A 19027-nucleotide genomic window follows, 5' to 3' on the forward strand; every position below is an offset into this window, starting at 1 on the left:
TTTTTTTTTTTTTTTTTTTTTTTTTTTTTTTTTTTTGAGTCTACGATGTTCACTCATTTTTTATCGGCGGTAGTTAGTGAGCACCTACGGGTGTTGAGCCTGCGGGTCCCGGAGATGAATGAGACAAGGTCTCTGCCCTCGGGAAACCCACAGTTCTTAGAGAAAACACATGCATATCAGAACAACAGGTGGGAGAGGAGGCAATGGACCTGCAACTCTCTCTGGGACATCTGAGAAGTTTTCCCAGGAAAGGTGGTACTTGTACTAAGTCTCGATGAACAGCAGATGGGGAAAGGGTATTTCGCAGAGGGGAAACAGCACTTGCCAAGGCTCAGAGTGTCCAGGGAAGGTAGGGTTGCCAAATAGAATATAGGACACCGGTTACATTTAAATTTTTTTAAATAATTTTTTAGTATAATTGTGTTTTAAATATTGCATGGGAAGAACTTATACAAAAGAAATTATTCATTGTTTTTCTGAAATTCAGATTTAACTGAACATCATACATTTTTATTTGCTAAATCTGGCAGCCCTACCAAGAAAGGGAGTTTAGGAAAGCCTTTGGGTATGACTAGAGCGTGGAGGATACTGGGGTTGTGGCAGGCAAGACCGGCAAAGGGTGAGTCATGAAGGTTCTAGAATGCCAAGCTGAGGAGTCCAGCCTTCACCCCGTGGGCATTGGAGCAGGGCTATGTGTGCAGGCTTCTGTGCTTAGTACAGGGGAATAAAACACAGCCCCTGCCTTCGGGAGTTTACAGTCAAGGTTATGCAATCAGCTGCTGCCCAGGATGAGGGGACGTAGCAGAAACCCCCTCCTAGGGCATCCACGCAAGTGCTCCAGGGCTCAGAGGAGGGGAGGCACATCTGGCTGAGAGGTCAAGCAGGTTTCCTGGCAGAGACGGCAGAAGAGCTGGCTCAAGAAAAGAGACTTCGTATGTGCTGCTGCCCCTGGGAGGTGTGAAGGGGTGGGGAGGAGGCTCTCACAGGTCATCCCCTTCTCTAACCCCCATATCTCAAGTTCTTTCTCACCTCCTTGCCTTTGCACCTGGTACTCCTTGCCAAGCATGCACTCCCCCTTTTTGATCTGGGTGACTTGTTTATTCTTCGAAATTCCATTGCAGAACCCCCCTCTGCAGAGAGCGTTGCCTGACTTCACCTGATGGCCCCCACCCAGGCGAGCTCACGTGCCCCCAGCCCACTGTATCAGCGCATTATTCATATTAATGCATTTTATCCTCTAAACAGCCCTCGGAGGTGGCTGTGACCATTATTATCCCCATTTTACAGATGATGAAGAGGCAAAGAGAGGTTAAGAAACTTGCCCAAGGTCGCAAAGGTAATAAGTAGGAGAGTCAGGACTTGAACCCAGGAAGTCTGGCTCCAATTTGTGATCTTAACCTCCAGGCTCTGGTGCCCGTAGTGACATTGCGCACACTGAAGCTGTTGGTTTTGAGAGCGTTTTCAAGGGCTCTGCAGCGCACGTGTGCGTGCCCGGCATGCACAATCCGGTGTGCATTTTTCTGCACAGAGGTTCATAGCTTTCATCAGCTTCTCAGGCGTTTGTGATCCTCGAAGGGCCGAAGTCTCCATACTGTTTGTTTTTCTGAACTGAGCTCTCTGAATCCCGTGCCCGTGCCTTCGTCCCTTGGAGTCCCCAGGGCCTCGTGCAAAGAGGGTGTTTAGGGAAGGCTTGGGGGGTGGCTGACAGCTGTCTGAATGAGCATCGTCTAGACTGGCAGACGCTGCATCCTGCTCAGCCACAGCTCCGTTCCCACGCAGCAGCTCATCTTGGTCTTGTCCCGCACTCCTTGCGTCGCCCTGGGCAGGACTCCGGTCAGAACTGGCATTCCGCAGCTCTCGAAGGAGGTCCTGGGTACTCAAACCTGGGACCTTAGAGGTGGTTCCACGTGGGAGCCTGGTTTTGAGTCCCAGAGCAGCCACCAGCTCCTACATGACCTTGAACGTCACTTTCCCCATCTGGGCCTTAATTCTTGCCTCACTCAAGTGTGCTGTGGCTCAGCACAGGTCCCTCCACCTACCCTATCAAGGCATGGGGCAGGAAGGGGGATGCGGAAGTGGGTAAAGTAGGCCCTCTCCCTGCTGTCTCCAAGAACTCACAGCCTAGGCCTCCCGGGCTGCACGCGGTGGCCGCTCAGCATCTGTGTATTAGTCAGCTATCACCGAGAAGGGGGCTGCAAAATCTACAGTCCCCCAAACACAATGGTTTCCAAGCGCCTGTTTTTCTTGCTCATTGGTTGGAGTCTGTGGGTCAACCGAGGTGGCCCTGTTTCAGCCTAGGAGTTAGGTCAAGGTCTTCCCTACATGTTTCTCATTCTGGAACCAGCTGTTACCCAGGTTCAGCCCCGTCCTGGCTGAAGGCAGGAGCACAAGAGGCCAAGCGAACTCAGCAAGCGCCTGTAAAGCCTCCACTTGCATCATGTCCTCTAGAATGTTCCAAGGACCAAAGCAAGACTCATGGACAAATTCGGCATCCACGAGGCAGAGAAATACACTCTGCCTTCTTTTGTGGGAAGTCACATGCAGAAAGTATGGGTGTGTGATTCTGTTACAGGGAGGGAGTGAAGAATTGGGAACGACAGATGTTTTTTCCAGTGGCCAACCCCGCCCCCAGGGGCAGGAGTGGGCTCTGGGCCCACCGTGGGCAGCAGCCTTGCTAATGGTCTTCTCTGTTCCTCGGCAGGAGCTCAGTGAGTACAACGCCACAGCCATAAAAAGCCCCACCAACACGGTCACTGTGCAGGGCCTCAAAGCCGGCGCCATCTATGTCTTCCAGGTGCGGGCACGCACCGTGGCGGGCTACGGGCGCTACAGCGGCAAGATGTACTTCCAGACCATGACAGAAGGTGAGCAACACCCAGAGGGCAAGAGGAGGGCAAACAGAATGAACTCGAAGGCTCCCGTTCCTTCCAAGTGCCTTTGTGCGAATCAGAAAGGGCACCCCCTCTTCTAGACGTCAACCCTCCCTGCTGCTCAGGAACGAGCCATCCAGAGAGGCCCCGTGTCTGTGGCTGGAACGCACGTGGACTCCCCCATTGCCATCCTGTCTGCCAGGGGGCTTCCTTTCGGGGGACTCTCAGGAGCTCAGCCCTAATTTGCAGAGACACTCTGAGCAAGTCACTTCCCTTCCCTGGTCCAAATTTTTCTCAGCTACAAAATGAAAGCATCATATTCGATCTTTGAGAGCACACCTGTTTTATCCGTGCGTGACTCCAGTGACTTGCAGCTGGATTGAGAAAAATTCTGAAGTTCAGCAGGAAGAAGTGCTGGGATGGATTAGTGATGTCTGCCCTGGGCAAGAGAAGGGGAGGCTGCAGCCCACATGCTGTGTGTCTCCCAGTCCAGGACCCCATGGTCTCTGAGTACCTTTCCTGCTCTAATAATCTCTGAGGAGCAGCAGAGTTAACAGTACGGGCTCTGATGCCAGACAGATGGAAATTATACAGCTGATTCAGCCCTAACTGTGTGGCCCTGAGCAGCTCTGAGTCTCAGTTTTCTCATCTATAAATGGGGATGATGACAACTCTCTCATTGTCATCATCATCGTTATCAAACTAGTGTCAAGTTGGGACTAGATGTATAGAAACTTAGCAATATGCCTCACACGTAGTTAGCGCTCACCGGATAGTAGTAAGGTCATAGCTGTCATTGCCGGGAGCCTGGCAGCCCTTTCACCAACCAGCCAAGCTCCAGGGTAGCTTTACTTATAACCAGACTCCGGCGTCCCCTCGTAGCATCTGCTTTAACCACTGGGCCCGGGCCCCGGCCTTTGCCTAGCTGAACATCTCAGAGTCTCCTAGACCCATGAATTCTCGTCTTACCACAAGCATCCTCCCTAATGGCTCCCCCATCTTTCCAGGATGCCAACAGCACCTGTAAAACCCCACCTCCTTGTGACCAGCATGTTCACCCTTCTAGGCCCTCTTGCATGTTGGATGCATGTCATTGACCTGGGACGTGGGGGACTGTCCCAAGATCCTTTCTTTATTAACTCAGCAAATGCACGCTGGTGCTAAGGACCCAGAACGTACCCGGTCCCTGACTCCAACAAGCTCTTGTCTCATCATGGAAGCAAACGAGAAGTAATAATAATAAAATTAAAAACAGCGATGGTGTTGATGGCATTGAAAATGTGCTGAGTGGTTTCCAGGACCTGGGCCAGTGCTGAGGGCATTTTATGCATTATCTCATCTAAGCCCATACACAGACCTGGGTTCACCTGCTGGCTTTGGCCACTTTCTCACCATGTGACCACAAGCCAGTCATGGCATCGCTCAGCCTCAGTGCCCTCGTCTGTAAATGGCGTGCTCATAGGCACTGAGTCACAGGACTACTCTGAGAAGCAAGATACAACACATACTTAGCACCGTGACCAAAAAATAAAAACACTCAATAACAATAATAATTCATATTTACTGGGTGGTCACTGTCCTGCCGCCTGTCCTTCTAAGCGCTTTACACGACAGCCCTCTGAGGGGGGACTATTCGCCCCACTTTACAGATGAGGAAACTAAGCCGCAGAGAGGTAAGTCGCTTCACTGGAGATCACAGACGGGAAGGCCCTGCCGGGACTCAAACCCGGGGTCTGGCCTCAAAGTCTGTGCTTACAGCTGCCTCTCTGTATGTCAGCTTCTTACTATTGTTGGTTTCGTATCAACATCGAGGTATCATGCCCGTTTGATAGAGGAGAAACTAAGGGTTGGAGCAGTGCACGGACTCTCCGAGGTTACCTGTGAGTGAGTGCCGGCTCGTTCTCCGTCTGGGCACGGGACAGGGGCTCTCTCAGCAGCAGGAACGGAATCTGGGGATCACAGGAGACCAGGCGGGGTGGGGGGCTCTAGGACCCCCAGAGCCGGGCTGACAACGCGCCACGTGCTTTCTCCCCCAGCCGAGTACCAGACAAGCATCCAGGAGAAGCTACCTCTCATCATCGGCTCCTCGGCAGCGGGCCTGGTCTTCCTCATCGCTGTGGTCGTCATCGCCATCGTGTGCAACAGGTGGGTGGCTGTCCCCGGCCCCGTCCGGGCCTGGCCGGCCATCTAGTCAACCATTCCTGAACAGTGTCTGTGAGCCGAAGAGATATTCCCATCATTCCCAGGGCCAGGGAGAGGCCTGGGCAGGCCTGGATACTCTCCCACCTCCCGAAGTGGCCACCGTTAGCTACGGTCCATCCCTTTGGGCTGGGGTTGCCTTGACAAGTCCACTGTTCGTGGAGGTGCCTCATAGAGACGCTGATACTTCAGCACGAAGGAATGTCTCAGAACAGTGGGCAGGAAAGACCGCAGGATGCCCAGAGCTAAGGGGTGGCTGGAGAGGAAGCCCGGATCACCCCGCTCCCTGCACCCCTCGAGGCCCCTGCATGACCAGGGCTACAAGCGGAGTGTCAGAGGGGAGGTCGATGAGCTCAGATAGCGCTCGCTGGCTTTGGTGGCAGGAAAAACAGCGAGAAGGTAGATAGGAGCAGGTGGGGGGAGGGGCATCCCAGTTTGCAGGCACAGCACGTACAGAGGTAGGAGGTGGGACCTGTTTCCTGACTTCTGCTGAGCATAATGCAGAGCCTGTCTTCTTCCTGAGATCCCCACTTTAGAACAGACGGGGCCATAAGGTCAGATGGACAGAAGCCCCTGGGATTTCTGGGGCCATGGGAGATGACTCTGAAAGGGGCTTGGCTGGAGAGGGGATGGGGAAATGGTGAGCCTGGATTTGAGGTGGGAGAGGTGGAAAGGGATGGGGGTGGGGGTGGCCAAGAAGGATGAGGCTGCTAGGCCAGGGGCAGGCAGGGAGCCCTCTGGCAGGGGTGTGGTTTTGAGGGCCTGCCCTCCCTCTCCCTATCACCTACTGTGGCTCCCAGCTCCCCGGGGCTTCCAGGTGGCTCCAGCCCTTTGCTCTTGTTCCAGAAGACGGGGGTTTGAACGTGCTGACTCGGAGTACACGGACAAGCTGCAGCACTACACCAGTGGCCACAGTATGTACACCCCGGCAGGGCCGGCACCCTTGGGCCCTTTGCTTGGCCGTTCCCCAGCAACCTCTTGGCCTCCTTCCACTCCCTCCCACCTTGCCGCAGCCAGACTGAACGTCCAGCTGTTCCCTGAACCGGCCAAGCTCGCTGTCCCCTCTTGGCCTCTGCACCTGCCGTCCCCTTTGCCTTCTCTCCAGTCTCATCACCCGCCTTCTCTTCCCCGTGTAACTCTGCCCCTCCCCCGGCCGCAGCATATACAAACCGCTCTGAGCAGCCTCGCCTGACCCCCGCCCCACCCTGGCTTTAGGGCTCCGTCTGTGCTTGCATAGCGCCCCCTTACCTGGCTGCATTGTGAGGGCCGTGCCCTTGGCTCCCCAACTGTATAGTGGGAGCGCCTGGAGACGTGAAAGTGGGTCTGACACCACTGCCCCCGAACGCCAGCACGCTGCCCGGCGCTTAGCAGACACTAGATCCCTATTTACACAACATATCCATGAGTGGCATGAGATGCTGAGGACCCCAGGCTCTGGCCTGGGAGGGGACGGGCCCTATCGCTTCTCCCTGGTGACCCCTCTGATAACCACTGCCCCCCACCCGGTGCCTCCATTTCCCCCATTGTCCCATCCCATCTCAGTCCAGGTGCCACACACCCAGAACAGATATCTCCTCTCAAGGGGCCCAGCAGAGACAGAAGCAGAGCATAGATTTTACCCTGGCAGAACCGACATGGGGTGGGCTGAGGGATGGGGGAGGGAGTGGGGGGGCAGGGAGAACCTTCACTCTCACTTCCACTCACTCAGCAAACAGGAATTCCAAGCGGGTCCAATATAGCTCCTCAAACTGTACTAGCTGGGGTACTCTGGGGCGTCTCAGATGCCGCTGGGTAAGGAAAGCCATCGGCACAGCCCTTCACATGTCACACAGTCTTTGTGACCTGCTGTGTATGCCAGGCAGGGTTTTAGGTAGCTGGGGATACACAAGTAAGCAAACCACATATCCCCACCCTTGCAGAACCTAGATTCTGGTGGGAGGGCCAGGGAACAAAAGAAATACAGGTAGTAAATGAGAAAAGCACATGGCATGCTGGAAGATGAAAGCATTACGGCAAACGGCACAGTAGACCAGGGTGATGAGCTGAGAACTGCAAGGTCAGGGCTGCCTATTCAGATAAGGCAGTTGGGGTTGGCCTCGCTGAGAGGGTTTCAGTGGAGCAAAGACATGAACGAGCTGGGGGGCTGAGCTGCATGGACAGACCTGAGGGGACAGCCTCCCAGGCAGAAGGAACAGCCCGTGCAAAGGCCCCGAGGCTGGAGTGTGCCTGGCACGTTTCAGGAACAGCCAGGAGGCTAGTGTGACTGGAGCGGAGTGGGGAGGCAGGGGGGGCAGGGACAAGGGGCCCCAACATGTACATCCTTGTCAGCCCTTGCGGGGCCCCGGTCTTTATTCTGAGTGGAATGGGGAGCCTCTAAACGGGTCTGAACCAAAGACTGACACGGTCTGAGGTACAGTTTTGACAGGACTTCTCTGGCTGCTGTGTGGAGGAGAATGGAGTGAAGGGCACCGGGCAGGACACAAGCAGGGAGACCTGTGAGGTGGCTGTTTCTATCACCCAGGGAAGGTTCTGGATTCTGACATGTTCTGAAAGTACTAGATTTGCTGCAGGTGTGGATGTGGGGTGTGCAGGACAGAGCAGAGTCGAGGAGTTCTAGGTATCGAGCCTCTGGGTTAACAGTCAATTTGAAGTAAATTTCCCGAGCTTAAAAAATCATTTTAGACATAAATGTAAAAAATAATTACACCATGAAAATTTCCAGAAGACAATTTAGGTAACTATTCCACGGATAGTCTAAGCCTAAAAGCAGTGGAAGGCGCACATGAAAAAGGCAGAACAATTTACAGCGAAATTAAAAATCACCTGTACGCCGGAAGTGAAAGTCATCAATTACGTCACCCCCTCCTAGTCCCCAAGTAATGAAATCACGGTTATAGATAGAGCTAAACGTACTGAGTGTGTTCTGTGTTTTCATGCTTTCTGTGCATTTGTTCATTTAATCCTTATGATTTTCCCGATAATGTAATTGAGTACGAGGGAACCGAGGCCCAGAGAGGTCACACGGCAGCTCAGGGTGGGAGCTGAGGTCCACACTCCTCGCCACTTGCTGTCCACACCCGACTAACTAGAATAAGGTGGGCTCACACGCCCTGTCACCTGGAGCCATGTGGGAGCATCGCTGTTTAGCGTGTGAGTCACTAACAAGGAAACAGGGGACAGCAGGGATTTATTTTTAAAATCAAGCCCAGGATTTGTTCCTGGATCACACACATTCTAAAGCTGAAGCTTCTAGGTTTCTAAAAAGGGCCTTGGTTTTTTTTCAAAGCACTGCCAGCTCTGTGGTCCCACCCCCACCAGCAACCCTGTGTGGCTGGGACAGAGGAGAAAGCTGAGGCCCGGAGATGTGTGTGACTGGCTTGAAGTCACCTTCACCGGCTCGCATGTTCCATCGTTCAGCAGGTGCTGAGTGAGGACCAAGGTCTCTGGTACCTGGATGTGGCCCAGAGGGACCAACCTGGTTTCTCATCCCTGCCCCACCACTGGCCAGCTCTGTGACCGTGGGGAAGTCATCGAGCCTCTCTGAACCTTGACATCTTTACATGGGAAGTAGCCAGAATGATGCTTCTTTCACAGAATTGTGAGACTTAAATGAAGTAATGGATGTGAAAGTGCTTCCTAATAATATTTAATAATAGCCAACCCTTCTCTATAGCAGGTAACAATTATTCAGTGTTTTCTATTTGCCAACTACTATACCAAGCCCGTTAAAAAGATTCTCATTTAATCCTTGCAGTCCCCTTATGAGGTAGGTGCTGTTTATTATCTCCATTGTAGAGATGAAAAAAGTGAAGCACAGAGAGGTTAAGTAATTTGCCCAAGGGCACACAGCGGTATCAATACTGTGGTTGATCCTCAATTCAAACTCATAAAGCAGCTTATTTGTGATGATTATTACCCGCGGATCCAGAACTCAAACCAGGTCTCTGAATGTCTGGTTCCTCCTCCCTCCTTCATCCTGTATTTCCCATAGTGGCCCTGACAGTCTAAGTCGTCCAAACAATAGCCCAGTATTTTCTGAAGACTTTGACTGCAGAGATCCTCGCCCAGCTTCAGGGCAGCAAATACCTGTCCTGGGAGCCAGGCCTTGAGCAAGGCTCGGCCACAAGGAGCTCCCCCTTCCATTCCAGGATGCAGGATGGGGAAGCTTCCAGAAGAAAACAGTAGCCTGGCAGTTGGAAGTGTAGACTCAGCCACATGACCTGGATTCAAACCCCACATCTGCCACTTACCAGCTCTGTCCGTGTCACCTTGGGCAAGTCATCTAACCTTTCTTGTCCCACAGTGTCCTCATCCAAACAACGGGGATAAGATTAGGTTGGGCCAAATGAAATTGCCATTTTTGTAGGTCAGAAACAGTCAAACACTAACAATTTCATAGGGCTCAGCCTAATAATAGCATTTACCTGGTAGGGTTGTCAGAAGGGTTAATTGGATAGGTACTTATAAAGTACCCAGACCAGGGCCTGGTTCCTGGCAAATCCACACTGAGTTGTGGGCAGATTGTTTTATTAACGGTGAGATGAAACCAGAGGGTCACAGAAGCAGGGACAGCTCAGAGCCGTAGCTTCAGTAAGTGTTTATTAAGCATCTACTCATACCAGCTTCACATGTGTACTCCAGAGAAAACATTCTAGAGCAAGGGCTCAGAACTTGGGGTTCACAGACCCCGAGAGCTTCAAGGGACCAGGAACATTCCAAGACTATATGCTGAATCTGGGAGTGTGACACACACGTGAATAATTTTCCAAGGAGCAGATTCATAGCTTCTGTCAAATTCTCGAAGGTATTCATGACCCAAACAGGCGGAAAGAGAAAAAGAGAACATTCCAATAGGTAATGCTGTTATTCTTTCAATAAGCATTTTATGAGCACCCTCTATGTGCCGGGTTCTGGGATTAGCATGAACTAGACAGATGTGGCCTCTGTCCCCATGTGGGAGACAGTGTAAAGCAAGTTCACACAGGCAGCAGAGTGTTCCAGAAAGGGGGGGCAGGAGGCTGTGGGCATGCATATCTGGAAGACTTAATACAAGGTAGGAGAGCCAGACAGACATCAGGGCCATACACGTGGGTGCAGAGACAGGGCTTCAGGAGCCTAAAGAGAAAGCACGGATCTCCACTGGAAGGATCCAGGCAGGCTTCACAGAGGAGGTGGCATTTGATCTGGACGCAAAGAGGAAGAGAAGGGTATTCCAGGTGGAGGTAACCACATGAACAAAAGCAGAGGCAAGAAATTATAAGATGTGTCTGGGACCTCTGGGTGAATAATTCTTTTTGCTTGCATATAGAGGGCAGGGAGCTATAGGGGAGCCCAACACGGGGGGCTTGGAATGCCAGGTGAAGGCACTTGCCTTAGTCCTGCAAGCAATAGAGAGCCCTCCTGGCCAAGGCTTGGGGATAACATCTGACGGTTGCACTTCTCCTTAGCTGCCGGAGCCGACCCACCCCTGTCCTCCCTCTGCAGCTAGCCTGACAGAAGGGGTTTCCCCCAATCCTGGTGGAGGGAGGCTGCAAGTCAGTCACCAAGAACCACAGAGCAGGCACTGAGTTTGAGCACGAAAAAGAGCATCTCCCGGGAACTGATGTCCCCGCTCTGAGGAGTGCTGATTGGGGAAGGAGTCGTGGCTGAACAGTCCAGGAGGAGGACGCTGGGACCAGATCTAGTTGCATTGCATGCAGGAGGCCATGAACATGATGATTAAGACTATTGGCCCTTGGCTCAAGTCTGACAGGCCTGGGTTCAAGTCCTGGCTGTGCCGTTTGCTAGCTGCGTGGCCTTGGACAGATTACTTAGCCTTTCTGAGCAGCAGTTCCCTCATGCATGAAATGAGAATAATGATTCCCTTCCTCCAGGAGTTGTTGGGTGCAGAGGAGATAATGCATATAAAGAGCCTGTCCCCATGTTGGGCACAAGGGCTCGGTCAGTGGTAGGTGCAATCATTCTTTTATCTCTGTCACCCGGGTTCTGCTCAGCTCTATAGACATTGAGTGTATATTGTGTGCAGAGCTTTGTTCGAGCCCCACGTTGGGGGTGGAAATTACTTAAAAATAAAATCTTTTAAATAAATAAAGGCTAGACAAACACCCACACAAATAATCCAAAATGAAGCTACATATTAGAGCAACAGTTGGCAAACTCTTCTGAAAGGACCAGAGAGTAAGTACGTTAGGCTTTGATAACCGTACCGTCTCTATTGTAACTATTCAGCTCAGTCGCTGGAGTGTGAAAGCAGCCACAGGCAAAGGAATGTCTGCAGCTGTGTTTCAATAAAACTTTATTTACAAAATGGTCAGTGGACCAGTTTGCCAACTGTGTGTTAGAGGTTCCAATTTTAGATTCTTGGAATGTCTGAAACAGACACTGAGAGTGGTCAACTCACATGTCCAAGGTCACACAGCTGAGCAGGGTTGATGGCCCCACTCACCAACCAGGCAAGCCTTACTATGGCCCAGGAACCCCAGCTCCTTATTCCTAGAGCTACTGCCTCCAAAGGCATGGCTCCTGGAGCAATGGGAGAATGTGGGTAGGGAGCTGGGGGAGCCACGGGAGGCCTGGGCAGAAGAAGACCAGTTACCTGGGAGGGAGAAGGTGGGATGGATCATCCTTCCCTTCCTTCCAAGTATGTTGCTGGCTCAGGGCTAGGGTCCGAATTAGATGTTTGGCATCCAAGTTACATACACGTGGGTGCAGAGACAGGGCTTCAGGAGCCTAAAGTTTCTTAATTTCTGGATCAAATAAAAAAGTGCATCAACCAAAGAGTCAAATTAACATGCCATATGTCCAGCCTCACGCTGATCACCAGGGAATTTGCGATCTGGAAAGTTTTAAGACCTAGCTAGAGAGGGACCTGGGAAGTGGACCCAGAAACCATGGGTCTTCAGACCCTGGTGAGTGGGCAGCCCCTCCAGGCTCTGGGGCCTGCCTGGGAATGCTGAGACAGCCAGGAAGTTTCCTAAAGGGAGAGGATGCTTAAATGAAGCCTTAAAAGACAGGGAGGTCTCCCTAGCAAAAGCCCAAGAACGTGGGCTATTGCCTGATCTTTCTGTATTTTTGTTCCAAATCTCTCTTCCTTCTCGACTTCCTCTTCCTTTACTTTGCACCCCCTGATTCTTTAACACAAGAGTGACAAACCTATCTATCCTTTTATGCCCACATCATAACAGACATTGCTAATCAATCCTGAGAGTCCTTTAGCTCCTTTAGGAAGACATTACTAGTCAATTAGAGTTAGAACGAGAGCTAGAACCTATTTGTTCTCTCTGCTGAGCTCTCTGTTCTACTCACCCTTCTACTCACCTCAATGCCCATCTGCTCACTGAGGCCCAGAGAGGTCAAGTGACCTGCAAAGGGTTCCCCGGTTCTTATGGGGCCACATGGGTGTGTATTTCCCTCCATAGAGGGACTAGCTCTAGCCTTTCCATCTGTCCACATCTTGAGTCTGTGCATGTGACCAAGCCTGGTCTTATCCCCCAGTGACCCCAGGCATGAAGATCTACATCGACCCTTTCACCTATGAGGACCCCAATGAGGCAGTGCGGGAGTTTGCCAAGGAAATTGACATCTCCTGTGTCAAAATTGAGCAGGTGATTGGAGCAGGTAGGTGGCTGGTGCTCTCCCAGGTACCATGGCCTCAGCCATGAGTGGGGAGTACTCTTGGGGCAGAGGGTAGGATGTGGGGCAGGAAACTCAGAAGTTCCTCCAAGGCCTGAAGGTTCGGAATCCCCGAGGTAGAAAAGTCCTCAAAGGTCATACGGTAAAGTCACCTCATCAACATATGAGGAAACTGAGGCACGGGGCTGGGAAGGAGCTCGCGTATCACGGCAGAGATTGAGCTCGGTCCAGAACCCCATTCTTTGGCCTCAGTCTAGTGCTTTGTCCTTCCCACCATTCATCCAGGTCCCTCTCTCCATCTCCCTAGGCCTTACCCCATGCCCAGCCAAATACCATGGGACAGCTGTGAAGAGTTTACTCTTACTCCCAGTGGTGGCTAGGACCTTTCTGGGCCCCCACATTCTACAAGGGGGGTCTTTGTCTAAAAGGATGAGTTGACCACTGGGGAGAGAAAGCTCCTTCGGGACCCAGGAGTGGAGGTTCCAAGGAGTGGGAGGTGGCGCTTCCACCTGGCAAGTGACATCCTGCCTCTCCTGGTGTGTGTGTCCCAGGGGAGTTTGGCGAGGTATGCAGTGGCCACCTAAAACTGCCAGGCAAGAGAGAGATCTTTGTGGCCATCAAGACACTCAAGTCAGGCTACACCGAGAAGCAGCGCCGGGACTTCCTGAGCGAGGCCTCCATCATGGGCCAGTTCGACCACCCCAACGTCATCCACCTGGAGGGTGTTGTCACCAAGAGCACCCCCGTGATGATCATCACCGAGTTCATGGAGAACGGCTCCCTGGACTCCTTCCTCCGGGTAGGGGAAGCCGAGAGTGCCAGGGGCCTGTGGATGGGGAGGGAAAGGAGCGGTGGACATAGCTTTGTGGCACCAAAGCCTCACGGGGCCTTGAGAAAGATCTAAGTCAGGAATGGCTTGCATGCTGCCTCTTTCCATTCCCTTCCCCGTGGCAGGCATTGCTCCTCAATCCCAGAACTCTGTCCCACTGAACCAGGAAGCCACCTCAGGATCCTTTGCAATCTAGGAAGCCACAACCAGTCAGTCAGAGTCGGCGTACGACCTGAAATCTGTTACCGTCTGTGCTCTTAGCCAGCCTTCTCATTATGTACGAGAGAAAAGTGAGGCTCGAAGACAGCTAGAGTTTGCCCGGGATTACCTAGAGGGACAAGGTGAGAGCCAGGACTGGAACCAGGTCTCTTGAACCCTGGTCCAGGGTTCTCACCAGATTTTGGATTGCTCCAAAGCTATATGGGCTGGGGGATGGAATCCAGAGCACAAGGTCAAGAGAGGAACGATTCCAGATCCCCACAGGAGATCACAGTCAACCAGCTGGACAGAGAGCGCAGAGGCCTGCTGCTAGACTAGTTGCCATTTTACAACCATTTATTGCGCATCTAGTATGTTCCAGGCACCTTCCATGCACCTCCTTATTTAACTCAGACCCCTGGAAGGTGGGTATAACTTATCCCCATGTAACACACAGATGGGGAGACAGACTCAAGAAGTCAGGTCACTTGTCCAAGGTTGCACGGCCAGCAAAGGGCAGAGCCAGCATCAGACCAGCTGGGTCTACTCCAAAGCCCATGTTCTTTCCGCCACCCTGAAATTGGCCTCTCATGGGCCTCGCTAAGCCCCCACCCCCTCCAAGCACCTGTATCCTTCCCACAGGGCGCATGAGGCCAGGGTGGCTGGGTCCTGCTCTGGTTTCCCGTTGTGTGAATGAGCCAGAGCTCTGATTCATGCCCCTCCATTTACTGTGTGTTTTCGCCACTTCTCCCAAAGCAAAATGATGGGCAGTTTACAGTCATCCAGCTGGTCGGCATGCTGCGGGGCATCGCGGCCGGCATGAAGTACCTGGCAGACATGAACTACGTCCACCGCGACCTCGCCGCCCGCAACATCCTTGTCAACAGCAACCTGGTCTGCAAGGTGTCTGACTTCGGGCTCTCACGCTTTCTGGAGGATGATACTTCAGACCCCACCTACACCAGTGCGCTGGTAAGATGGAAGCAGAGAACAGAGGGGTCGTGGTGCCAGGCAAGAGGGCACAGCTGTCCAACTCTCCCTACAATATGTTTTCACCAACATCTGCTCATGTCAAGCACTGTGCTGGGCCCTGGAGACGCAGAGACACAAACCACAGTCTCCGCCCCCTTGGAGCTCACAGGCTGTCTGGAGACACAGATGTGCAGAGAAACATGAAATAACATAGGACACCTGTCCTGGAAGGCCGAGGAAGGATTGCTAGGAGGGGGTGATATCGAGCTGATAAAGGGCCAGTGAAAGGTTGTCAGGTGCCATGTTCTCAAGGCAAGACGTGACTAGAACACAGACTGTAAGCAGGAAGGTGGTGGGCAGTAACGCAGGAGAGGCAGGCAGGGCTGCTCTTGGAGACCTTCAATGCCTAAGCTCAGGACTCCCTCCTGCTGAAGAGTGTTGAACAGAAAGGACTAAGACACAGCCCCTACCCAAAGAGCTGAGAGACAGTACAAGAAGAGCCCAGCACGCAGGCAAAGGATCTGAGTACTGCTCTGTAGAAGTGCCTCCTTGATGGGGAGACATGGGACACAGTTGTAGGATTAAGAAGAGTGAGCAACTTTGGGGGACCTAGGGAGATACTTAAAGGATGGAAGAGGTTTCCAGATGGCAGAGTGAGAAAAGGCATTTCATACACGGGGGAACAGCACGTGCAAATTCCCAAGGCCTGAAGCAACATGGTGAGTTCGAGAAGGAATGAGGTGTTTCGTGGGGATTGGTACAGCACAGGGCATAGGGTGAGGAGTAGTACTGAGAGCAGAGGCCGGACAAGTCAGCCTCCCACCCATTAACCCTCCCCCATTCTGTTCCCCAGGGTGGGAAGATTCCCATCCGCTGGACGGCCCCGGAAGCCATCCAGTACCGGAAGTTCACCTCAGCCAGTGACGTGTGGAGCTATGGTATTGTCATGTGGGAGGTGATGTCCTACGGGGAACGACCCTACTGGGACATGACCAACCAGGACGTAAGTATCCGAGGGGGCTGAGCCCAGCCCAATGTTGGCTGATTCGAAAGTCTGCACAGGATCCTGGAGTCCCCAGGGGTCAAGAGTAGGAAAGGCCTGCACATCCTCAATTCAGCAAATCTTTAAGATGCGTTCACCTTGTGGCCAACCCTGAGTGAGACCATATCTGCCCCTGGGGTGTTTTCCACGTAACTGGGGGGCAAGACGATTATTCCAGGAACCAGCTATTGTTATCAGGAACTTTAGAATCGGGTGCTAAATTGGAGGTGTCGAGTCCTGTAGGTGTTGAGGCAAGGGCCACGTGAGCAAAATCAGTCAGGAAGTCTTCCCAGGACAGAGGGAACACACAGCAGTAGGACTTGGAGACACGAGGCCTTCAAATGGGAAGAATAGCCCGTGCAAAGGCCCAGGGGTGGGATGCTGAGGGATCATGCTGGGAGCGGTAGGGAGGAAAGATGGTTAGAAAGGTTGATAAGGTTCAGCAACGGGATGTTTGAAAGCCAACCCAACAAATTTTGACTTGCAATAACACAGAACAGGAAGGACTTGAAGAAGCTTCTTGAGCAGGGAGGGTGGCCTACAGTCCAGCTGGGGAAGGTGAATCCGGGCCTAGTGGCAGGACTGATTGGAGAGAGGTATTTGAGTTCCTTTTTCTGACAGAGGAGCCAGATGGGGCCTGACCTGGGAGACATCGCTCACCTGGAGGAGTAAATGGCACTGAAAACAAGAGTGTGTCACCCTGGGGTGAAGGGCCAGAGAGAGGAGTCCTAGGGAGGGAAAAAGTGGTCCACAGGAGGGTCAGCCTGGTAGACCCTGAAAGTTCTCTCAGGGTGCCAGCTTTCCCAAGATTAGGAGAGGGGGCCAGCTCGCAGCCCCCAGGTCAGACTGAGGCCATAGATGGTGGGAACCCAGGGGAGGCCCCTCCCTGGGGCTCCATCCAGGAGGTGGAGGCAGTTGCCATGGCAACCAAACAGGTCTGTCCTGTGCGACAGAGGGGGGGAGGCGGGGGGAATAGATCAGGTCAGAGGCAGATGCTCTTTATGGCACCCGCCCAACCCCCCTCTGCCCCTGTGTCGCTCCCAGGTAATCAATGCCATAGAGCAGGACTACCGGCTGCCGCCACCCATGGACTGCCCCAGCGCCCTGCACCAGCTCATGCTGGACTGCTGGCAGAAGGACCGCAACCACCGGCCCAAGTTTGGCCAGATCGTCAACACGTTGGACAAGATGATCCGAAACCCCAACAGCCTCAAAGCCATGGCACCCCTCTCCTCTGGGTATGGCCCCACCCCTTCTCCCGTACGTCTCCGCCCCCGCCCCACCCAGGCTCCCCCTGCTTCAGCCAGGTGCTCTGCACTGCAGCTTGGGGTCGGGGAAGGCGGCACTCACGTTCCTTGGGCATTCGCCCTGCCTCGGGGTGCGGAGGAGCCCAGGACACAGAAGAGGAGAGGGAAGTGGTAGAGATGGTAAAGGCAGCACTTTTTAAAGCGTGGTCAGAGAGGACGGCATTTAAGAAAAATTACCAGAATCTTGGTTGGTAAACAGATGGGGTGGTCACCGGGTTTCCTTCCTAGCTGCCTCACGCTCGGAGCTGGACCCTTTACTTAGATTTGCATCCTCCTCAACACAGCCATGCACCCGCGTGCGCACACACACACACGCACACGCTTCTACAAATACGGTCCTACACACCGTGAGGCACAGAAGCTCGTGCTTACGCTCCCACACACACAATGTCGCACACGTGGATACGCACCCCCTCTCGGGCCCTCGCACCTACACTGTAGGCGCCCAAGCACACGCATGTGCAGAAGCACCTACCGCACGTAAACACACACACAGACCCACGCTCAGGTCACCGTCCCCGACTCAGAGAGCCTGGCTCAGCCGGACGAGTGTTGGCTCCAGTGAAGCTGAGGTCCGCCTTCTCCAGTGGTCCCCAGGCATGTGCTCCTTCAGACCTGGGGCCACCACTGCCTTGTTTGGGTGGCTGCCTGTCCCAGACCCCTGTCCCTCCCGGCCCTGCACACTCTTTCTCTTTGGGACCCTATCACATGGAGTTTCTGAGGGGTGTCTACCCAGGGGTCCTCAGGGTCCAGGGTTGGCTTTGTCCAGAGACTCGTTGGGCCCAAGTCCTTCACCTACCAAGGTTTTGTGGCCAACAGTTTGCGTTTGCCTCTACCTGTCGCTCCCCATCATGACCCTGCATCAGCCGCTCCTGACGCTCCGGATAAAATCACTCTGAGCTTTCAGCCCCGCGAGGGTCATTCACTCCCGGCCAGCTCCCATGAGCACCGCCAGCCTCGTCTAGACTTCGGAGGTGCGACCCACAGCTTCCTAGAGCACACCCAGGGTGGAGAAGGTTGGGGGAGACAGCAAAGAGTAGCACAGTTAGTCTGGCTGAACTCCCTCCTCCTGAAAATCAGGCTTGGAGAAGCACCTCCCTCCTCTGAGGTCCGGCCTCCCAGCAACCCGTTCAGAGGCATCCCTGGGCTTTCCAGGTGGCCTCAGCATGGAGCCCTGCAAGCACACTTCCTCTCGCATACTCACACTCATACGTGTGCTCAGCATAGGTGCAAATGCACACCCACTGTCACACTGAATACATACACACACTCACCTTTGTCCATGCAGATGGGATACACCTGTGCAGGGACGACGCCTGCAGCGCACCCATGCTTACCCTGCCCCCCTCCCAGCACCTGCCCTAACCATCTCTGTTGCCCACCCCCGCCCCCAGAATCAACCTGCCGCTGCTGGACCGCACCATCCCCGACTACACCAGCTTCAACACGGTGGACGAGTGGCTGGAGGCCATCAAGATGGGGCAGTACAAGGAGAGCTTCGCCAATGCCGGCTTCACCTCCTTCGATGTCGTGTCACAGATGATGATGGAGTAAGTGCCCCGCTGCCTCCACCCTCTGTTACCAATACTCCGCCCCTGCCATCCCACCAAGCAGGGGCCTCTGGAGGGCGAGGAATAGGCAGTGTCCAGGCAGGGATGTGTGGGACCCAGGAGCAAGATGGCCAACTTTGGAGTCATGTTGAGATCGACACGCAGGTCTGCCTGCGACCAAGGGCAAATCAGCACCTCCCGGAGCCCCAGTTTTCTTCTGTAAACCGGAGGTTCTTAGTTAGATCAAAGGGATCTAAAGTGAGTGGGTACTTCATGAATGCAAGTTCCCTTCTCCTTCCCTGGAGCAGAGGAGACCCCATGCACCTGCGTGTCCTGACTCCCCCTCACGTGCTCCTTCCATCCCCACTAGTCACTCCAACACCCAGAATCCACCCACTCACCCTTTCCCTTACTCTCTTCAGCAGGAA

The 19027-nt window shown here is 53.5% G+C and overlaps 1 protein-coding gene across 3 annotated transcripts in view; it reads left to right on the forward strand.

Moving 5' to 3' along the window:
• The window catches only part of EPHB2 (EPH receptor B2), a 124761-nt gene that overhangs the window by 103825 nt on the left and 1909 nt on the right, over window positions 1-19027 (forward strand). The window contains exons 6-14 of one of the 3 annotated variants that reach the window (XM_008694872.2): window positions 2702-2864; window positions 4907-5015; window positions 5916-5983; window positions 12564-12686; window positions 13253-13500; window positions 14485-14700; window positions 15554-15703; window positions 16787-16980; window positions 18444-18599. In XM_008694872.2, the coding sequence (XP_008693094.2) occupies window positions 2702-2864; window positions 4907-5015; window positions 5916-5983; window positions 12564-12686; window positions 13253-13500; window positions 14485-14700; window positions 15554-15703; window positions 16787-16980; window positions 18444-18599 (1427 nt within the window). The remainder of the gene's footprint in view (window positions 1-2701; window positions 2865-4906; window positions 5016-5915; window positions 5984-12563; window positions 12687-13252; window positions 13501-14484; window positions 14701-15553; window positions 15704-16786; window positions 16981-18443; window positions 18600-19027) is intronic. The other 2 variants (XM_040618942.1, XM_040618943.1) reach the window with 2 other exon arrangements.

The sequence above is a fragment of the Ursus maritimus genome, unplaced genomic scaffold (assembly GCF_017311325.1).
Source record: "Ursus maritimus isolate PB19 unplaced genomic scaffold, ASM1731132v1 scaffold_32, whole genome shotgun sequence".
Classification (NCBI taxonomy): Eukaryota; Metazoa; Chordata; class Mammalia; order Carnivora; family Ursidae; genus Ursus; species Ursus maritimus.